This window comes from Camelus bactrianus, chromosome 20 (assembly GCF_048773025.1).
Source record: "Camelus bactrianus isolate YW-2024 breed Bactrian camel chromosome 20, ASM4877302v1, whole genome shotgun sequence".
Taxonomy (NCBI): Eukaryota; Metazoa; Chordata; class Mammalia; order Artiodactyla; family Camelidae; genus Camelus; species Camelus bactrianus.
This window is the reverse complement of record NC_133558.1, coordinates 35,082,027-35,101,900: the sequence shown is the minus strand read 5'-3', so window position 1 is coordinate 35,101,900 and position 19,874 is coordinate 35,082,027. Positions and strand designations below refer to the sequence as shown.

General features: G+C 50.6%; 1 protein-coding gene across 2 annotated transcripts in view; it reads left to right on the top strand.

Annotated features, from left to right (window-relative positions):
* Positions 1 to 19,874, top strand: part of ELOVL5 (ELOVL fatty acid elongase 5) — a 57,805-nt gene that overhangs the window by 37,012 nt on the left and 919 nt on the right. Inside the window, exons 1-6 of one of the 2 annotated variants that reach the window (XM_045509224.2) lie at positions 2,657 to 2,734; positions 11,312 to 11,389; positions 13,804 to 13,881; positions 14,962 to 15,133; positions 16,863 to 16,987; positions 19,400 to 19,534. In XM_045509224.2, coding sequence (XP_045365180.1) covers positions 11,342 to 11,389; positions 13,804 to 13,881; positions 14,962 to 15,133; positions 16,863 to 16,987; positions 19,400 to 19,534 — 558 coding nt within the window. In that variant the 5' untranslated portion in view covers positions 2,657 to 2,734; positions 11,312 to 11,341. Of the gene's footprint in view, positions 1 to 2,546; positions 2,735 to 11,311; positions 11,390 to 13,803; positions 13,882 to 14,961; positions 15,134 to 16,862; positions 16,988 to 19,399; positions 19,535 to 19,874 lie in introns of those variants that run through there. The other variant, XM_074348916.1, reaches the window with a different exon arrangement.

The following is a 19,874-nucleotide window of genomic DNA, read 5'->3' as shown; positions in this document are numbered from 1 at the left end:
CAGCTGAAATGGCTTTTCACAGTGCGGCACTGCAGGAGGAGTGAAAACCCTTCCCTTTTTACGATTTTAAGGGCTTTCTCACGTCCTCCCGTGCTGTGGCACCTCGGTGTGTAAATGTGTACACCCGGGCTCGCTCCTTGTCCTGCTCTTCCTCTTTTATTATCTTGTAGGAAGCAAGTCAGCTTCACACAACACCTGCTTCTAGTGTCATCTAACGTCTTATCTGTAAAGAAGGAACTTTTAGGCTCATAGAACGAGTCATTGGGAAACTGCAAGAGGCTTTTAAACAGATAAAGAGGTTCTCAGTTTGACTCATGATTTTTAAAATAGAAAAGGAAGCAATAGAAGGAACTTCATCTGTTAGTACAGCAGAGATGAAATCAGGCTGATACCATCTGTGCTGATAGCGAGGATGTGGAGAGAGTCTCACTTGCGGTAAACTCTCTGGGGGGCAGTGGTGTTTTCTGTTGAAATTAAAATGCCCTCAGCAGAGTGAGGACCGTCCTTCGCAGCAGTGCTTGTCAAAACTGGAATCACTCTAGATGCCCATCAGTAGGGGACAGGTTAGCGTCCAGCCCGTGGAAAGGAACAAGCCAGATCTATCTGCGCCTGTGTTGGGAGGATGCCTTCTTTTAGTTTTATGGGAGCACCCCCCCTCCAAAAAAATCAAATTTTGAAAGGCTGAAACAATAGTAAAATTACTAGGTTACGTTACAAGCTCTGGGTTATTTCAGGGACTCAGTGATGTTACCCAGGGACCCATCTTCTCATTTCCTACTCCGCATACCTCAGTGAGCAGCTGCATCCTCGGGAGAGGTTCCCCCACCTTTCGTGGTTGCAGGCTGCCTGCTGCCACTCCAGGCTGCACCTCCAGAGGCAGGGAAAGAGATCAGATCGTTTGCATGATTTTAACCGCACAAACTGACACCTCCTCAGAGCTCAGGGGTGCCTGAGTTGGAACCAGTCACCAGGGTGTGGGGTGAGGGCTCAACAATCGGCCAGATCCCCAAGGAGTTACCACCTGGGTTGGGGCCAGCCACCCAGGAGGTACTTGGAGCCTTGGTGACACGGAAAAGTGGAGATTTGTTATAAAATTTTAAAAAGCAAGGTGCAAAACAGCTTTCAGTAAAAGTAAATGGGAGGTTTCTGTGTGTGCGCTGTGTTTGTGACACATACGTGTGTGCACACAAACGTATGGAACAGTCTGATGTTAGCTGCTAAGCAGGAACTTGTTTTCTCAGAACTGACAGCTTAAGGCCCAGAGCTGAGAATAGAAGGTGTTGAGAATCGTTCAGCAGGGCAGCCCCTTCCCTGAAGGGCTTCTGAGAAGCACAGTTCAGCAGAGCCGACAGTAACCACCTCCAGCATCCCTGCATCACTTGTGGGGTGGGGGTGGGGGGGCGTCTCCCTCTGAAGCTGATGGAAGATACACTGACAGGGGGTGGGGAATTTAGAGCGTCTGCAAGAAAGGAGACTGATGGTGGTTCCCCCAGGGGTCCTGTGTGCTCCCTCACCTTTGCTTGTCCTATAAGGTCAAGGGAAGGAGCGCTAGAGAGAGAAGCAAGATGGTCCGGCCGGGAGGTCAAGGAGGGGCGAAGACTGTACCCTCTTGGCTGCTTCTGCTTAGAAGGTGGGATGGAACCCGCAGGTGCCTCGGCGCTCCTTGGGGGTGGGTGGGGCTCAGGGGGGTAGATAGGTGGAGGGGCTACAGGTTTGGGGGCTCCCCATAGCAGGATGCAGAGGTGGCTTCCTGGGATCAGCCAGTGGATAGAGTCAAATCTTGCAGGGGACAAGTGACACCTGGGGGATCTGGCTGCCAGGGAGTTCGCCCCCATCCCAGGGAGGGCTGTCAGGATGCCGCCAGCAGCTTCTTAGAACTGATTTCCCTTTTACTCCTTCCTGCCTAAGAAAGGAGAGGGGGGCAGAGGAGCCTCCCTCCCACACCAGGAATTTTCTGGAATCCATGTAGGTCTCCTCGCTTAAGTCGATAACTGCTGCTTCACAACCTCCCTTTAAAAAAAAAGTCATTGTCTCCTCTTCTGGTGACCACGGCACTCACTGCCTGTGGGACTGGGGACCGTCACTGAGCTGGCCGAGGGCACGTTTTCTGAGTCCACACCTGCTGGCAGACCTGCTGACCCTTGGCAGCGACGGAGGACTCTGGCGCCCAGAGACAGTGTGTCGGGGTTTCATTGTCCCATGCATAATTCAGCCAGCCTGGTTAATAAGTCCAGTTAATGGAAACATTAGCTTTCTCCTTGTTTTCTTGAAGAGTCTTTGGAAAGGATTTTTAAAAATTATTTTACTTAGCAAAACCCATGACTGACAGGCACGTTGTCACGTGAACCAACGCTTCACCCGGACGCTGTGTGTCAAAGACTCACATGTCCTCTTCTTTGCTTTGTTGGCTTAGGAACGTCAGTGTTAGGTGACTTGTAAAATTGTGGTTAGAGACATTTTTTGTTTTTAAACGTTTGAAAGACATTCTGGTTATTTTTATATCTACGTTATTACTCATGAAATGTTGTTCTTTTACTGTGTCCCAGATCCCAGGGTAAAAGGATGGTTTCTCCTGGACAATTACATCCCGACTTTGGTCTGCTCCATCCTGTACTTGCTGATTGTATGGCTGGGACCAAAATACATGAAGATGAGGCAGCCGTTCTCTTGCCGGGGGATTCTGGTGGTGTACAACCTCGGACTCACGCTGCTGTCTCTTTATATGTTCTGTGAGGTAGGTCAGAGGTCGGCGCGGCCCCCTCTCCCTGGAAGGTACTGGTCTTGCTGCCCTGAATTGGGCTCCTAAGGGAAGAAGGGCAGAGGTGGGGGGGTGGGTGGCGGGACCGAGGAGGGCTGGTACAGGAATGTGTTCCGAGGATGTCTTAAGATCGATTTTTCAAAATGCCAGAGTTATTTGTACAAATGCGCCTTCTGGAATATCTAAAATAGAAGCCTTGGCTATTGATTCTTTCATTATTTATGTTTTGTGTTATACTCAGACTTAAAATAAATGCTTCAGAAATACTCTTATGCAGGCAAAATACAGAGTGGAAAACGAACAGAACGTGAAACCCAGCCCTGTGAGCGTTTTGTTATTCAGCATTTAATAAATGCCTGGTTCTTGTTTGGAAGCTGATGGAGGGAAGAGGTGGGCGGTGCGTGAGTTGGGTGTGTTTGGGTAAGTCAGCCTCCCTTCCTGATCAGATCGCTGCAAACAGCCGCAATCCGAAAGGTTAGTTTTTAAAAGCTAAGTAGAGTGGATAGTGGGGTCTAGGTTGAGGGTTTGCATGGTCTGTGTAAGTTCAGGTCGGATTAGTTCTCTTATATAGCAGAGATGTGGAAAAACAAATCGGATGATCTCAGAGGCTTAAATAAGAGTGAAAGACACACCGGAGCCAACGCCTCCCTATTTGACAATCTAGTAAATGAGCCTTTAAAGCTAGAAGGGGAGGGAGCTCTCTCCCCTGGAAAGCACGATTTGTGTACGTTTTTAGGGGCAGAACTGCACCGTTGAGGTTTGCAACACAAAACTGTTGCTGAATCTCTGGGGTGAATTCAGCCCCATGTGACCACTGTCACGTACTCCTGCTTAGATCTTTAACCTTTCAGTGTGGTTTTAATTCTCCAAGGCTTCGTAAAGGAGAAGGGGAGAAATTACTACGCATCTGAAAATGAATCCCCCATCAGCCCAGGGCGGTGACAGGGGTCTCCCGGCTGCATGTGGGTGGGTGGGTGGCTGCAGGAGCCAGAGGAGGACCCACAGCTTTGGGAGATCCGGGTCTGGTTCGGAAGCCCAGGGAGAGATTTCTGACTGGGGTGGTAGATAGATGCTCCTGTCACAGCTTTTATGCCTGACGTTCTGTGAAATGCTTACAGCTCCTTTTCTGCTTTTTTTCTCCCTGCCGTGTTCTAGAGCGAAGGCAGTTTAATTAGCCTCCCAGACGGATATCACAAGGCTGGTGCCCAGGACTGGGCCCGGCACCGAGCTCATCTCCGTGTTCCAGGGACAAAGCCACAGCCAGCTGTCAGGTCTCAGGGTGAACTATTCGCTTTCCCGTAATCGATTAACAGTAGAGCCATTTTGTTAAGAAGGCTTTGTAGAGTTTATTTATCACACGTAGCAGTATTCTAGAGAAGGCATATTTAAGACTGTTAAATCTCATAGAACTTAAGTATCTGCCTTAATGTGTTTCTCCAGCCCTAGAGATACAATGACAACTTCGGGGTCGACCTCTCTCAAGCAGGTAATTCCCTGTAAAGAGGGGAAGACAAGTGCTGTGTAAATGGCTGCTCCCTGCACGTGAGTGAGTCTGGGGGGTCCTGAAAGCACTGTCATCGGAAGTACAGATTTTCCCCCGACAGCTTGGCGAGAGCATTACAAAACACGGAGCAGTGTCTAAGCCCTGAATATAGAGATTCGGGCAATACACAGAGGAGGAAAATAACCGTTTTAAGCCACAATTCAACGTGCGTAGAGAAGTCATAGATAAGGTGGCAGTAATTCCTTAAATCAAGTTTATAAAAATAACACCCAGATCAGATATTCCTGAGTTGAAAATAAACCCAACTACCCACCTGAGTTGATATTTGTGTTTGATTTTGTCTGATTCTTCTTTTTTTTTCCCCCTATACTTACTTAAGCCCATCTGTAGTACTCATATTTTTGGTCAGCTTTTAAATTTCATTTTGACTACTGGTTTCTCTCTCTCTCTCTCTTTTTTTTTTTTTTTTTTTTCCCCGCTTAGCATTTATATTCCAGTGAATACTGCAGGGCCCAGCTGGGCCCCTCATTTCAGAGGAATGCCCCGAGGGTTGAAGCCACTGCCTGAGGTCACACCACTGGTGTGGTCACACTGTTAGCCTCTATTTATCCTCCTGCTTATCTGCCTATTTGGGTCTATAAGAAATTTAAAAAAATAAACATGTAGCCATTGATATTTTTGTTTATTTAACCCTGTGGTATGAATTCAGAGCCGCCTTGGCAAAGTTCTAGGCTGATGCAAATGAAATGAACTGTTGCTTAAAGACGACAAGGAAGAATCTTGGAAGAGGGAGATAAAAAGGAAACTGAAAGGGGAATCACTGAAGCTTTAAAATGGCCAGAAGGAAAATAACCAAAGGACTGTCTCAAAACTGTGAGACTGAGTTTAGGATGTAGAAAGAATGTGGACTTGTTCCTGGCTTCTGCGTTGGGTAGAAAGAAAATTAAAAGGAGAGGCATGGCCTGACTTCTGATTGCCTCGGGAACTTGTCCTTTATTTCAGGGAAGAAAATCGTAGCTCCTTGAATAGACGCGTATTTGAACAGTGGTACGTTTTAGGTTAGAAGGAGAGGACTTTAGGGCAAGCCTTTTAGCTTTTACTTGTTAAATTAGGTGTCATGTAGGATCAGTCAGTGGAGACGGCTCAGGACTAAAATGCCCAGACACAGAAGAGAAACAACTTAGTCTGCGTTCATTCCTCAGTTTTGTAACTGTTTTCATAGCCAACATAAAAATCTTGTGTACCTTTTTACCCCCCAAGATCTAAGGCTTATTTCATCTCAGTGGAAGCCCCCCCAATTTTTTTTTCAAACTATCCATATCTTTCCCTTTGTCCCCGAGATTGAGAACCCTCATCTCCCCGATGCCAGATGGTGGCTTTTTCCTCATTTTGCATGAGGAAAATAGGGCTGGACTCCGGGTTCCCCTGGCCGTCCCGGTAATATGACCCCTTAGTTAACACATCACTCAGGCACCTGCTCTGTCCTGACAAGCAGCCTTTTTGGTGTGTCCACCCCTCTCCTGACCTCTGGACTCCTGTCACCTTAAGCAGCGAGGATCTGATTGCTTGGCTTGTCACAGTCCAAAGGGCAGTGTCTGCACTGACCCCCTGGTCTGTGCACGGATGCCAGGGCTCCTCTCACCCCAATCCTGGTTCTCCCTTAGAAACTGCTTCCTTTAAACCTAAGCCTGCCTTGGTTTGACAGTGCCTGTCTCGTTTCTGAGGACCCAGCTCAAGGTCAGCTCCTCTGTGACATCGTGATGGCACCAAGTGGGAGCAGTGACCCCAGCCTCTCCTTCACTCTGAGAGTTTACACGTTTCATTAATTCAGGAAAGTGCTCAGGCATCATCTCCTCCTCCTCCATCGGCTCCGTCTGGGGCTCCTGTTAGACGTGTGTTGGACTCTCACCCTCTGCACATCCTCTCACATTTTCTGCATCTTTACGCCCGCCTTCCAAGCTCCTCTGATTCACTCGTACTTTCAGTTGTGTCTGATGTGCTGTTCCATCCATTTTTGGTTTTACTTTACATCTTTTATTTCTGAAAGTTCCCTGCTTGACTTTTTTCATCCCATAACAAGGAATTGTTAGGTTTTTTCCCTCCATAGCTTGGATATGACCATGACCTCAAACTTAACCATTTGCTGTATTGCTTTTAAAAATATTCTTTCAAAAGTTTTCTTTTAGCTGTGTCTGTGAGGTCGTGCCTCTGGGAATAATTATTATAGCTATGTTAAATTTCTTTATCTCTTTAAAAACAAAACCAGAATGGTTTTTTGGGTATGAGCATCCCAAACTAGTGTTGCTGGGGTCATCTCAGATAACTGTGTCCTCCCCAAATAAAGAGTTTTTCAAAAGGACTTGAGTGTAAGCTCACTTCCTCTTTCTGAGTTATTTTTTCTGGGGGAAACCTCACCTTATAGTTAGGCATCAGCAACGTTGGAGGGTTTTGTTTTGGCGCTTCACGTAGCATTTCTGCATTAACAGTGGGGGAGCGGCTTCTGCTTTTCTTCAGTTCACAGCTTTGCTAGAACCACAAGTCAGTTTTTTTGTTTGAATTTTCTTTTAAAGATTTCCGATGCTGCTTTATTGGGAAGATGAAAGAAATGGGGCATTTGATGGGAAGGGCGTTTTGCTTCGGCTTTCTGCCCTTTGTGGAGTTGGTGCCGTGGATCCGGCCCCCCCCCCCGTCCCCCTGTCCCCCCGGGCACCTGACTGCGCTGCCTCCCGGCTCTGGCTTTGAAGGTCCTCGATGGAGATGCAGAGCAGCTGCTCTGGAAACATCATATTCTAAACAGTCTCGTTGTTTTTCTTTCCCTTCAGGCTTTCCTAAAATAGCTATGTTATTGTGGGAAAATAAGATTTGGAAAAAACACTTAAAAGACCTGGCCAGTCATAATTGGCCAGTTTTATTAAAAAAAAATGCTTACGTGTACCAAAAAATACTTTGAAAAAGACCATCAGGACTGTTCTGCTGGACCCCACTGAGCAGAGGTGCAGAGAAGTTGAAACCCTGGTGAGACTGATACTTGGAAGAGAGGCCTGACCATTACCTAAAACGCCTGTCACTCTTAGTTCCTGCACAACTGAAATTCCCTGCTCAGAAGGAAGCTTCTCTCAGAGACTGGAAACACTGCCTGGGTTACTTACCTGTCCGTGCACCTGGCATCGCCCTGAGAGAAGGACTTAGCCCAGCCCGCCCTCCCCACAGCCACACACCCAGGGGACAGGGAGGGGATGCCTTCCAGTGCAGAGGGGCCTTTGGCATTGGTCTGGAGCCACACCTGACTTGCCTGCATTGACCTACAGACCTTGGTAACCTTGGCCTCGCTGCTGGTATGACCCAGAACCACTCTGCAAATCCTCAGTCAGGAAGGAAGCTGGAGAGCCCTCTTGAAATTTTGCAGGGGATGCTCTGGGGGACTTCTGTATACAGTAGGAGCAACACCACTGCACACCTAGTCAGGAGCCTTCACATGTTGGAGCAGAAAGAGCAGATGTTTGGCTGGAATCATAGCAAAGACACACATAGGGCCTTCTGTGTGCCGAGTATGGAGCTAACTCACTCAGTGTTCATCGAACTGTTCCTGCCGCCTTCTGCAGAGGCAGAGCTCCGGGGGGACCCGAAGTTCAAGTCAGTGCTTCAGCCCGCTGTGCTCACGGCCTTAGAACACTGAGTCTCAGCGTGGGTTCTCTCTGCCAGCCACCAGCACCCCCCAAAACATAAAATGAGCATTTCTCCTGGGGTACGTGGAAGCAACCTACCAGAAAGCACTTCTCAGGAGACTGAAGAGTGAGAGGAGAGTCCTGCCAGCCTCAGAGGGAAGGGCCGCGGGTGCAGGGAAGAATGCCGGACATGCCTGTTGCAGGTTGGGCTGAGGACAAGCTGTTTCCTTGTGCTTTGTTCTGAAGGCTTCTCTAGGGTCTGGAGCCTGTCCTTACAACTTAGGAGTAAATGACGCAGGAGTGTTGCGTTCAGCCATAACCCAGGGGTGTTCCTGGTCTTAAGGGGGAAAAACACTTTTGGAGGTCACGGGTATGAAGTTATCGTAATGAGCATCCTTACGCTCTGGACATAAAAGATCTGAAATTCAAACCCAGGTGCTCGGACTGGACCCTGTTCCACAAGGGCGCTGCCAGGATGGGCCAGCTAACCCATGGAGGGGCTGTCGATTTTGGCATAGCTGATGGTTCATTTCAAACCAAACATCTGCTGAAGATACAAGTGCAGTGGAAGGCCTACTTTTTCATAGACTTGTTCGTGGGTAGAGTATCTCCATCGAGCTCTTCCTGAGGATTCAACACCGGACAGAGAAGGTCAGAGGAGCCTGGAAATGCCATTGGAGATTGCACGTGGACCGAGGGTTGGCATTCCTGGGTGCTGGTCCCAGCGGTGCCACCAGGAAGCTGTGTGACTTTGGACCACCTGTAGCACTGCTCATCTCTGTTTCCTTATTAAAAACATGAACTTGTCCCAGACCTAAAAGCTACGCATTTGGAGATTGACACAGGAATGGTGGAATCTGTGAAGACGTCAGCCTCACATTCTTCTGGGGGTGTTGCTTAGAAAAGTCCCCGCGTCCTGGGCTAGTTGAGTCTCAGCATGGACGGTGCCTGTTCTCATTACTTTTCATTCCATTTCTGCTTAGGGGGTAAATAATAACCACTGCACTTGTCAAACCCTCATCACTAAACTGGTCAGCCCCTTTGGAAAGGGGTCGTCTTGTTCTGACATCTTGGGATGTTGGGGTGAAGGACGGATAAGGGTCACACAGGAAGACAGTTTTCTGCCTGAAGGGTTTCGAATGACTGCTTCTTGAGATGCTTTGGTAGCATTCCAGAAAGTGCCATGGAAGTGGTTATCGTGCTGGGGGCGGGGTATACCTCATCTGTGGTTAAATCGAGGGGTCCGATGAGAGAAGTCGGCTCTGACCGTTAAGAGATGATTCACTCCACAAACTGCGTCATCCAGACCCAGCTAGGAGACCCACCTCGGTTTTCTTCTTTCATGCATGAGAGGACGCACAAGACCATCTTTTACTGAATTTTCTCAGAAGGAGAGAAGAGAGCTTTTAGCTACGCTTTCATCAGAGCCTGCACAAGCCTCCGGCCTGATTAGAGTTTGCTTTACTCCAAAGAAGGAGAAAGCACGTGGGGTTTGCAGCGGTGCTGTGTGCATCTTGGTTACTTGGGAAAAGCCAGGTAGGGTCACAAGTGCCCCTCGGCTGCTCCTGGAGTAGCCGGTGGTCTCAGGAGCTGCAGAGGTAGTGGCCAGCCGCTCGCCTGGCCTTCTTGTCCACGGGGCCCCAGTCCTGCCCTCACTGCCAGCGCCTCGCTTTGTCCCACTTTTGGGGCCCTCTCCCCACGGTGGCCGCAGAGTGATGAGTTTCCAGGGCGGGACCAGAGCGGCTCTGGGAAAGAAGCCTGGTGAGGCACGAGCATTGTCTCTACCCCGAGGTGCTCCTCGGGGGCTGCAGGGAAGGCCAGGCCTCGGCTCCGAGAGCCCCTGGGGTCTGTTACCCACGGACAAGCCGTTCTCTTCTGATGGGAATGCAGGAAGAGGCAGGACCTTGATCTGGACCACTTCTGTGGAGGGCGGCTGAGAGGCTTAGAGGAATAAACTTCAACTTGGGGGCTTGGTCCTCCTGTATTAGACCATTCTATCCCTTCTGAAACCAAGGATGTGTAAGAATTAAACTTTCTGTGTCACCAGGATGACGCTTGATGAGGAACTGGTTTTCATCTTGGGAGCAGAATTGTCACAGTCAAGCCTCGTTAACATACTTCCTCATACTTCAGTTTCTTTATTTGCAAAGTAGAAATGAAATAAAGTTGCGGCTGCTTTTTTTTTTTCTTTTGCCGCAAAGAAAACACCGGGCCTAGATTTATGGGACAGAAAGCAGCACCTTGAATTCTTGGTCGTTAGTTTGGCAAATATTTGTCCAGCACCTCTTGTATACAAGTCCCCCTGCCCCCCGCCCCCCGCTGGGCTCTGGGTGTGGACACGGCGGCCACCACCTCCGAGGGTTTACAGGGCTAGTGACGGAGGGCCTGCGGGGGCAGGTGAGCAAATGATAGGGCGGGGTGGGCTCAGGCAGGAGAAGGGGCTTCCACAGGAGTGCTCGGGGGGTGGGGGGGCAGTCGTGAAGAAGAGAGGGTTGGAGCCAGACTCGGACGCACAGGTGGGATGGTGGAAGCTGGCGATGGGGGTCTGGGTGCTGAGCGCGTTGCAGCTGAAAAGGATGAAAATTCCTGTGCTGCCTCTCTGCCAGGTGGGTCAAGGTGAGCATCATGTCACCTCCAGCTTCTTAGGCAGCCTGGGCAGGCGAGAGAGTTGTTTTATCCTGTTTGAGGGGTGAGGACACTGAGGCCAAAAGCTTGGAGTTCCTTGTCCCAGGTCACCTGGCCAAACCAGGCGGGGGAGCTGATTACCCGCGCTCCCTGGCCGCTGAAGGAAGGGCGTGCTTGGGGAGCAGAGGGGCCATGGTCTGGCTGGGGGAAAGGGAGGAAGGGAAGAAGATCGGCTTGGAGGTACGTTCTTGGAAGGTCATGAGTGCCTGCGTGCTGTGTTTAGGGTTTAGGGTTTCGGGTTTCGATCTGAAGGTAGTGAGAATCGTTGAAGGATTTGAACGCAGGCTTCAGTGCTTGGAGAGGCACCAGGGCCCCCTGCAGAAGTGCAGGGGCAGCAGTGATGGGGGCGCCTGCACTGAGCCTCTGCAGGTGGAAGATGCGGGGTGGGCTCCTCCAGACAGTGAGGGGCCCTGAGTGAGAAGCTTCTGGTTCGTGCCTCTGCTCTGTGCTTCAGCACGGCCAAGTGCACCACCCAGCACCTCGGTGTCAGTTCTTTAGCCTCCAGAGACAGTCAGTGTTTTATACAGAGATTTTTTTTTCTTTCCTGTTACAAGGGGAGAGGCAGATGGAATTTTAGATTAATTTGCTTAAAGAGTTGAGGCAATGCCACCTGGATTTCTTCTGAAAGACAGGAGTCATGTGCCAGAGAGTCCCTCCCGGGAGAGTTGACAGATCCCTCCGTCTCGGCCCACCCTGCAGGCTGGGGCACCTGCATGACTGTGGGGAAGGATGGGTCCTCTTCCCGAGCGCTCCTGGCTTTTCTCAAGCCCTGCCAAGGTAAGACAATCGTGAACACAGCCATGTAGAATTTTAGATTCTTAAGATGATGAAATTTCCAAAAAATATATCTAGTGAGGATAACCATGTGTTAGTAAATTTTAAATGTTGCCAAGTAATGCTGTTCTAAATAAAGGTATAAGTTGCACGCTTTTATCTTCATTGAACTTTGCTGTGTTGTACTTACTTCTCTCATTGGCGGTAGACCTATGAAAATGTCATCAAGGTCCACAACTTTGCTTTCTTTTTAAGGCTTTGTGAGCCAGTCTGCCATTTTAGCATGAACGGCAGACACTGTAAATGAACTGGAGTGACTTTGTTCCAATAAAACTTTATTTACAGAAATAGATGGCAGGTGTGGTCTGGTGTTCCATAGTATTTTTTAAATGCACCACCTGCCTCTCCTTCTTTAATGATGTAAAACAACTATAAATTTCTATTTTCAAAGGAAGTCTTCTGTGAACAAAGATTTTACTTTCTCCTGGTATATTTAAAAATGTTTGCCTCTTACTGCCCAGGGGCTTAGAGGAGACGCCCAGAAGTGATGATGAGTTTTCTTTGAAGTATCCACACCGTCTCAGCTAGTTGCTCCTGTGATCAGAAACAAAATCAGATTGAAGCAGGGATGCACCCACTGCTGGCTTTTATTTCTGAGGTCAGACTGGGTGGAAGTTTAACGGTTTGTCTTCAGACCCTTGTGATCAGCTTCTGTTCCCGGAGAGCATCTGTGTGGCTCCCGCAGCAAACTCTGCTCAAGGACAGTTGGGGGCGGGGGGGAGGTGCGCAGCAAGAGGCTCTAGAGTCCCGTGTCTGTTGCGTCTTCCCACAGCACTGGAAGTGAACTGTTTCTCACTTGAATCAGGTAGCACGAAACCAGTGGCTCCCACTCCTCGCTGCCCATTGGGAGCTTGAGAGCTGGTAAAAGGCCCTGTAAGCTTCTGGTTTAATGGTCTGCTGGGTGGGTGGGGGTGGGACAGGCATTAGTGATTTTTTAAAAGCTCCCCAGGGGAGCCCATCCTGCAGCAGGACGTTAAGCCAGAGGTTCTCAAACGTCAGTTACATTAGAATAACCTGCCAAGTAACTGGGTTTCACACCCAATAATTTCTGATTCAGTAGGTGTGGGGTGGGGCTCGAGGTTTCTTATTTCTAGCAAATTCCTGGGCAATGCTGGGTGATGGTGATTCTGGTGCTGCGGTGAGGGCGGGTGGGGCACCCTTTGTAAACCGCACTGCTGTGTTCTCAAGGGTTTTAATTCTGAAGGTCTGGGCGGGGCTCAAGAACGTGCATGTCTTACGAGTTCCCACATGTGCTCGTGCTCCAGACTGGGGGGACACATCAGGAACCACACTTTGAGGCCCAGTGGTCAGTTCCTCTTTATTGGACCACCCCAGGTTTCTCCTCCCGCGGCCCCACTTGACCACTAGAGGGAGAGCCACCAGGACCCCTGAAGGGTGCTGGGGCTCCCACACGTGGCGGTGAGCCGCCGTCTGCGTGAAGAAGGAGCATCTCATGCAGGTTTCTCTGTCTGGAACATAGTGGACAGATGGCATGGTCACACACCTGGTGGCCAGATCAGACCTTCCCTCTGGACTGCCAGAGCAGGTCCGCAGGGCTCACCCTGGCCGGGCCTCGTCCCCGTGTGCAGATGAGGCATCTGTGGCCCTCCTGGAGTGCTGGGGGCCCTGCCACCCTGCTCCCTGGGGCCTGTCCCCAGGCCGGGTGCCCTCTCTGCAATGCCACAGTGCCTGCTCTGCTGCAGGTGAACTCTGAGGCTGGCCACAGTTTCCTCGGTCTGCAGATCAGGGGATGACACAGCTTCGGGGAGTCATGAAGACTGAGGCTGGGCTCCACCACCCCCAGGCTTGCAGCAGTGGCTCTCCGCCTGGGGGAATCAGCCAGCATATCACCTGGGAAGTGCTCGAAATAGGAATTCTTGGACACCACCCAGACCTACGGGCCAGAAAGGCCTCCCGGCCATGAGCATTTCAACGTGCCCTTGAGATTACTTGGCCCTGCACTGGCAAGTCTGAGAAAGCTTGGCTTAGGGAAAGTCTGATTGTGAAAACCTGCGGCTTCCCTGAGGCCATGCAGGGCAGGACCAGAGCCATGATGGGGTCACTTGGGTGCCCGTGAGGGACCCAGGGGAACCAAGGGTCTGGAGAGAGGCCGCTTAGCAAAGCAGGGCCTCCCGAGTGACCCCGGCCCCCCACCCCATGTGAAGAGGAGGCGTGGTTTAAACCCCCGTTCACACACCTTTATCTTCATGCGTGTTGTCAGAGCAGACTTGCCTCGGCACAGCCCAAGGTCAGTTCGCCCAGATTCCTAAACTAATGAAGTTTAATTGATCATCAGGGCTCGTCCTGGTTCTGATTTTGTTGCTAATCGGCGCTTCCCTTTTGTCTTTCTTTTCCAGTTAGTGATGGGAGTATGGGAAGGCAAATATAACTACTTCTGTCAGGGCACACACAGCGCAGGAGAAGCAGATATGAAGGTACTGTCTGTTTTTTTTTAATTAAGAAATTGTACACAAATATGCCGCACTGATGAGGGATGCTGAGGGCAGGGGAGTGTATGTGTGTGAGTGGGGAGGGCTGTGTGCGAACTCTGTATTTTCTGCTCAGTTCTGTTGTGAACCTGAAACTGCTCTAAAGTCTATTTTAAAAAAAAGAAAGAAAGAAATTGTACAATAGACAAGGTGGCTGTTCAGGTTATCCCTGCTGACATTTTTTTTTTAAATTTTAAAGCAATATGTACACATGTTGTGAACAGTTAAACAGCATGAAGGAGGTATAGAGTGGAAACTAAAATTTCCCTCTCTGCAAAGGTTAAGTCCTGTTAACAGCTTCCGGGAGGGGGAAAATGTGCTTGCATTTATCAGTATTTAAGCTCTGTTTATATAATATAAACGGAATCGTGAGGATAATGTCTTAAATGCTTAAACCATTCCTCTAAGTGCCCTCAAGTGTGGTCTTTAGATTCCAGCTTCCATGAGTGTTTGGGGGTTTTTGTTTTTAATGAAGGGCTATCAGGGTACACTCAGCAGGGCAGTTGTTTCCTTTTTTTTTTTTTTTAATTCTCTTTTTGGGGGATGTGTGATTAGGGTTCGTTTATTTAACAGAGGTACTGGGGATTGAACCCGGGACCTCGTGCATGCTAAGCATGTGCTCTACCACTGAGGTCTACCCTCCCCTGCCAGTCATTCCCCTAGAGCCCCTGTGTGGCATATTTAATTGGGCAGGACCTGGTGCTGGGGGCCCCAGTTCCTCCGCTCCTCTGCCTCGTGTTCTGTCCCCTGCCGGCCCCTGAGATCGCAAGTGCCCCCCCCCCCCCCCCGTGGCTTCCCTCTTCCAATGGCTCAGCAGGCTCCTGCAGAGGGAGCAGGTTTTGTTAAGGGCTTGAAGGGTGTTGCAGCCCTTTTAAAGCTTTCCCTGTGGTCACTTGAGGGCCCCCTCCTTGGTGTTCTGGTTCGAGGCAGCACAGAGTGACCGGCGCCCCCGGATGCAGGGGCTCCCGCGGGATGCCGGGAGGGAGCGGACCCCGGCAGGAGGCACTGACGGCCCCTTCCTCCTAGATCATCCGCGTGCTCTGGTGGTACTACTTCTCCAAGCTCATCGAGTTCATGGACACCTTCTTCTTCATCCTGCGCAAGAACAACCACCAGATCACCGTCCTGCACGTCTACCACCACGCCAGCATGTTCAACATCTGGTGGTTCGTGATGAACTGGGTGCCCTGTGGCCACTGTGAGTCTCATGTCTTTGGGGACAGTTGTGAGCGGAGAAGCTGAATTTGAAACTGGGGCTTTGAGAAAAGGTGCAGTGTCTGTAGATGTCTGGGTCACGCATTTGAGCTTGGTGTCCAGGTCGCTTCTTATGATAGTCTGTGTGGCTGTGCACCCAGCGAGCCGACGGACCCTTTTTCCAGTTTGGGACACATCCTGTGCCAGTTTGGCAGGATGAAGGAGATACCAGATTCCCAGCCTGGGGCATGTTAAGAAATTGGAACAGAGTTCTTCATCATCAAGGGTGCTTTTCCAGGCGATTTCTCATCTGTATTTCTCTACAGTTGGGAAGGTGTTTGACTGACAAGGACAGAGCAGGAAGAGGGACTCACACCACTGAGTGGGCACCAGGGAATAGCTTTACCTGAGTAGAACCTCAGGGACCTGTGTGTATTCTGAGACAGCGACTCTTACCCTGAAGCCCCTTTGGCTGGGCGGCTTCTGTGACAAGCACCATTTGACGTAAATTCTCTAGAGAGGACATGGGTGGTTTTGGAAAGCTTGTGGTCTGAAGGGTCCTGTCATTTTCAGAGATTAAGTTGTCACCACCAGTTTCAGCCCAGGAGTTCTAGCGTGTCCCAGTCAAAATTCCCGCATCTGTCACCGACAAATTTGACTGGGAGCCTCTGAGTCTACTTACATACATTTTCCCCCAGGATAGGCTGCCCCTGGTTAACTCGACCCACCGATAGCCACACAGTCAGAGAATTTTAGAACCAGAAAGGTTGCAAGTACGACTCCTTCCGGTGTGGGAGAGACCTGAGGTTGTGGGAGGGTTGGGAGAGCCTGCACCTCGGCAGTGGGTGACCTGGCATAACCGTAGTAGGAACAGCACCTCCCGACACTGGAACGGGGCTAGAAATGTCAGAGAGCCCGCAGGGGAACAGGCTGCAGCCAGCCCCACCTGGCCAACGGGAGATGGCCAGAGAGTGGACGTGACTTGTCCAGTTACTGTCACAGCCGGGGAGTAGAGCCCATTTTCTGACCCCGGCCCGGGCGCCTCTGCCTGCATGGAGGCAGGCGGGGGGCCTCTGCCCGCACGGGGGCAGGCGGGGGGCTCTGCCTGGCTGCTTGCTGTGGCGGCAGGGAACGGAGAGCCTGCAGGATCCGGTGGTCCTCCTGGAGGTTACGAAGCCTGAGATGAAAGATGGGTCTCTCGTCTGCAAGGAGCTGGGCTGGGGCTGGATGACTGGCAAGGCTGCGCGTACAGCCTGCGCGCCTCAGCCCGGGGAGGAGTTAGGCGGTGGTTCTCTCCAGCGTCAGCAGGTGTGTAGAGCCAGCTGGCTTCTGGCCTCCAGCGTCCCGCCGTCGGCTGCCCTCCCCGAGTCGCCCACGCAGCAGTTGGAGGCACTCGGGAAGGTGCCTCTGGGGGTTGGTGGGGGCCTGGCAGCAAAGCCTTTAGGCTCCTGACTCCTGCGTTAGCTGCCCTCCCCGCCCCACCCCGCCCCCGGCTGGGTGCAGCCACAGCTGAGCTGGGCTTAACGCAGCCTTGCGGCTGCCTGCCCTGCTGGGGTGGGAGTTGACTGATCACACGCCCGTGCAGGGCTTGCTGCAGCAGCGTTTGCCAGCCCCTGATCAAAACTTTTTTTTTTTTTTTTTGGATTTAACAAGAATCTTGGGTTTTATTTATTTTTCACCTGTTGTATGTAAAGCATTGATGCACCCCTCCCCCACCCTCTCTGTCCCGGCAGCTTATTTCGGTGCCACCCTTAACAGCTTCATCCACGTCCTCATGTACTCGTACTACGGCCTGTCATCCATCCCGTCCATGCGGCCGTACCTCTGGTGGAAGAAGTACATCACTCAGGGGCAGCTGGTGAGTGACGCAGCCTCGCCCCCCAGGCCTCGCCACGGGGGGGCGCTGAGCTCTCCCTGGGCCACGCGCTCTGCCCGGCTTCATGGGGTTTGACCAGCACCGGAGCTGTGCCTCTCCCGCCCCCTCTCTTGGACGAGTTAAACTCCCTGAAGTGGACAGAGCCGGGAATTCTGCTCACTTCAGTCGATGGGGGAACCGTGCCCGTGGGTGTGTAGCTAGTTGGATGGCAGAACAAGGACTGGAATCTGGTTCCTTGACTTCAGGTTCAGCCCTTTCTTTGTTCTTAGTTTGTGCACACAGCACACGTGCATCCACACAACTGCCAACTATGATCCAGATCCTAGGTGAAATGTGTTTATTGTGTTTCAGGAGTTTCGGGAGGAGCTTTTGAGGAGCATGGGCCCAGGCTTCTTTCCCGGTAGCTCATTAGGCAGCAGGGATGCTTGGCTGAGGCAGGTGGCCTCCCGGCCTGTGTAGTGGGGACAGTGGTGCCTGCTGTGCTTCCGGTGATGGCCCCCTGCCCGGACTCGCACACCAGGGCCCCCGGCAACCCTTCGCACTTGGTGGTTATTACCGACCGTCCATTCTTAAGCTTTCCTCACTTGCCAGTGTAGCATACACCCTGTTCCTCTCCCCTCCTGATTGCTTTCATAAACTTTATTATTATTAATTATATAATATTATTATATATCTTACATATATTATATGTATTTTATTATTACTGTTATTTAATCATTAACACTGTTACTGCTCACGTTAAACACTGACGTTTGCTGAGTGTACTGTGTGCCGGGCACTCAAGCAGTTTTACACGGATTGTTCCTGTAGCCTGATTTCCTGTTATTACCCCTGTTTTATAGACAAGGACACAGAGGCAGTAGGCCAGAGCTCGCTGACCTGTTGATAGCAGATATGAAACTCTTAGCCGTGGCCTTGCCTTACTGACACATTCTTTTCTAAAGAAACCAAGCTGGGGAGAGGGTAGAGCTCAGTGGTAGAGCATGTGCTTAGCATGCACGAGGTCCTGGGTTCAGTCCCCAGTCACTCCTCTAAAAACAAATAAGTAAATCTAATGACCTTTCTCCAAAAAACTAAAAATTAAAAAAAAGAAAGAAAGCCTAGTGAAATATTAAAAAAAAAAGAAAAAAAAAGAAAAGAATAAACGAAACCACCTGATTCAGATCCCTCCAAGTCAGCTGTGATTTTTCCCATTTGAAAAATAACCTGGGGGAAAAAGTCCTCCATCTTCTGAGCTGCGTCTGTGTTTGACATTTTGTTACCACCTCTTTGCTGGCAGCTCTGTCATCCTTGTTAATGCTTTTCTCACCCACCTGTGAGGGAGGACAATTGTTCTTTAACCAGACCCTCGAGGAGAAGTGATGCAGAGACCGGGAGACACCAAGCAGTGCAGCTAGCGCGGCTCTGCAAAAGCAGATTTAGAAGAACAGACTGGAGCGCTGCCTCCCACATGTATCCAGTCTGCCCTTTGACATAGAAGATTACGCCCAGTGTGCCTAGATTTATTCTGAGCACCCCTCCTACCTACTTGGCAGTCTAGAATACTTAACCTTAAAAAAATAAGGAAACAAAACCAAACAATGTTCCCTATATAGAAACCCTGGGAGGTGGCCCAGAAATCCAGTGGGCAGAGCCTAGCCCCAGGCTGTTACTACTCTAAACAGACACACCTCCAGCAGCTACACCTTATCTTAAGCCCTCCTCCCTGTCTCCCCAAGCAGTCCCACTTGCTTGTCGAGACTTGCGCATCAGAAATAATCTACAGAACTAGCATTATATCCCAGTAACAGTGTAAGTCTGCTTACCAGCCTCAGCCTTCACCAAACCAGAAGGATAAGGATGGGGAAAGTGTGCCGTGGGAGCGCACGCCCTGCCAGGATGTCCCCAGTCCCTCTAAACACCAGCCCGCACCCTTCCTGCCTTTTAAAAATCAAACAAAAAACCTCTTGCCTCTCCCATACTGTGTCCCTGAAGTCAGTGTCTAAGTTGTACAACATGGTGATTTGATACATGTGTGTATTGTAAAAGGGTCGCAGCGGTTAAGTTTAGTTAAGCATCTGTCACCATATGGAGTTGGATTTTTATCTCTCACAGTGGGAAGTTTTCAGATCTCCTCTCGGCAACTTCCAGGTGATAGAGTATGGTGAGCTTTAGAGAAGGTGGTTCCAGTAGCTGAAAGTGGAGAAACACGTACATAAGACAGATACAGGTGCATATACAGTTGGGGACACAGTGAGGGCGCACCGTGGTTTTGAGATGACTGTACCCACAGGAAGGTTTGTAAGTCTTAGTGCCCACACTCGGGGGTACAGGGCAGAGCGTCCACTTGGCAGATGCCTTGTCCATGGGCGGTGGCTGCACTTCTTAGCTGTGTCCCCTGTCCCCAACCCCCAGCTTCAGTTTGTGCTGACCATCATCCAGACCACCTGCGGGGTCATCTGGCCGTGTGCCTTCCCTCTTGGGTGGCTGTATTTCCAGATTGGATACATGATTTCTCTGATCGCCCTCTTCACAAACTTCTACATTCAGGTAAATCTCACTCTCCTGTGTGGTTGGGATTTGGGATCTTTTCAGTCAAGGCCCCCATCTTTCTTGGGTTGGGGGAGGGAGTGACTGCCAGTGTAGGAGGGGCTGAAGTCTGCCCCAGGCCCCTGGAGTTGCAGGTCTTTGGCCAGGGAGGCTTGGGGTCCACGTGGGAAAGCAAAGCTATCCAGCAGACCCCGGACCTTTCCCTCCGCCGCCACTGCAGACACGCAGTAGGGGATTCACAGGCCAAGGTGTCGTAGCCCCACTGCCCTGCACTTCGGGGCTAAGTTAAACATCTGAAGAAATTTCCATCTTAGTCCCCAGCTGTAGATAGAAATCTGCC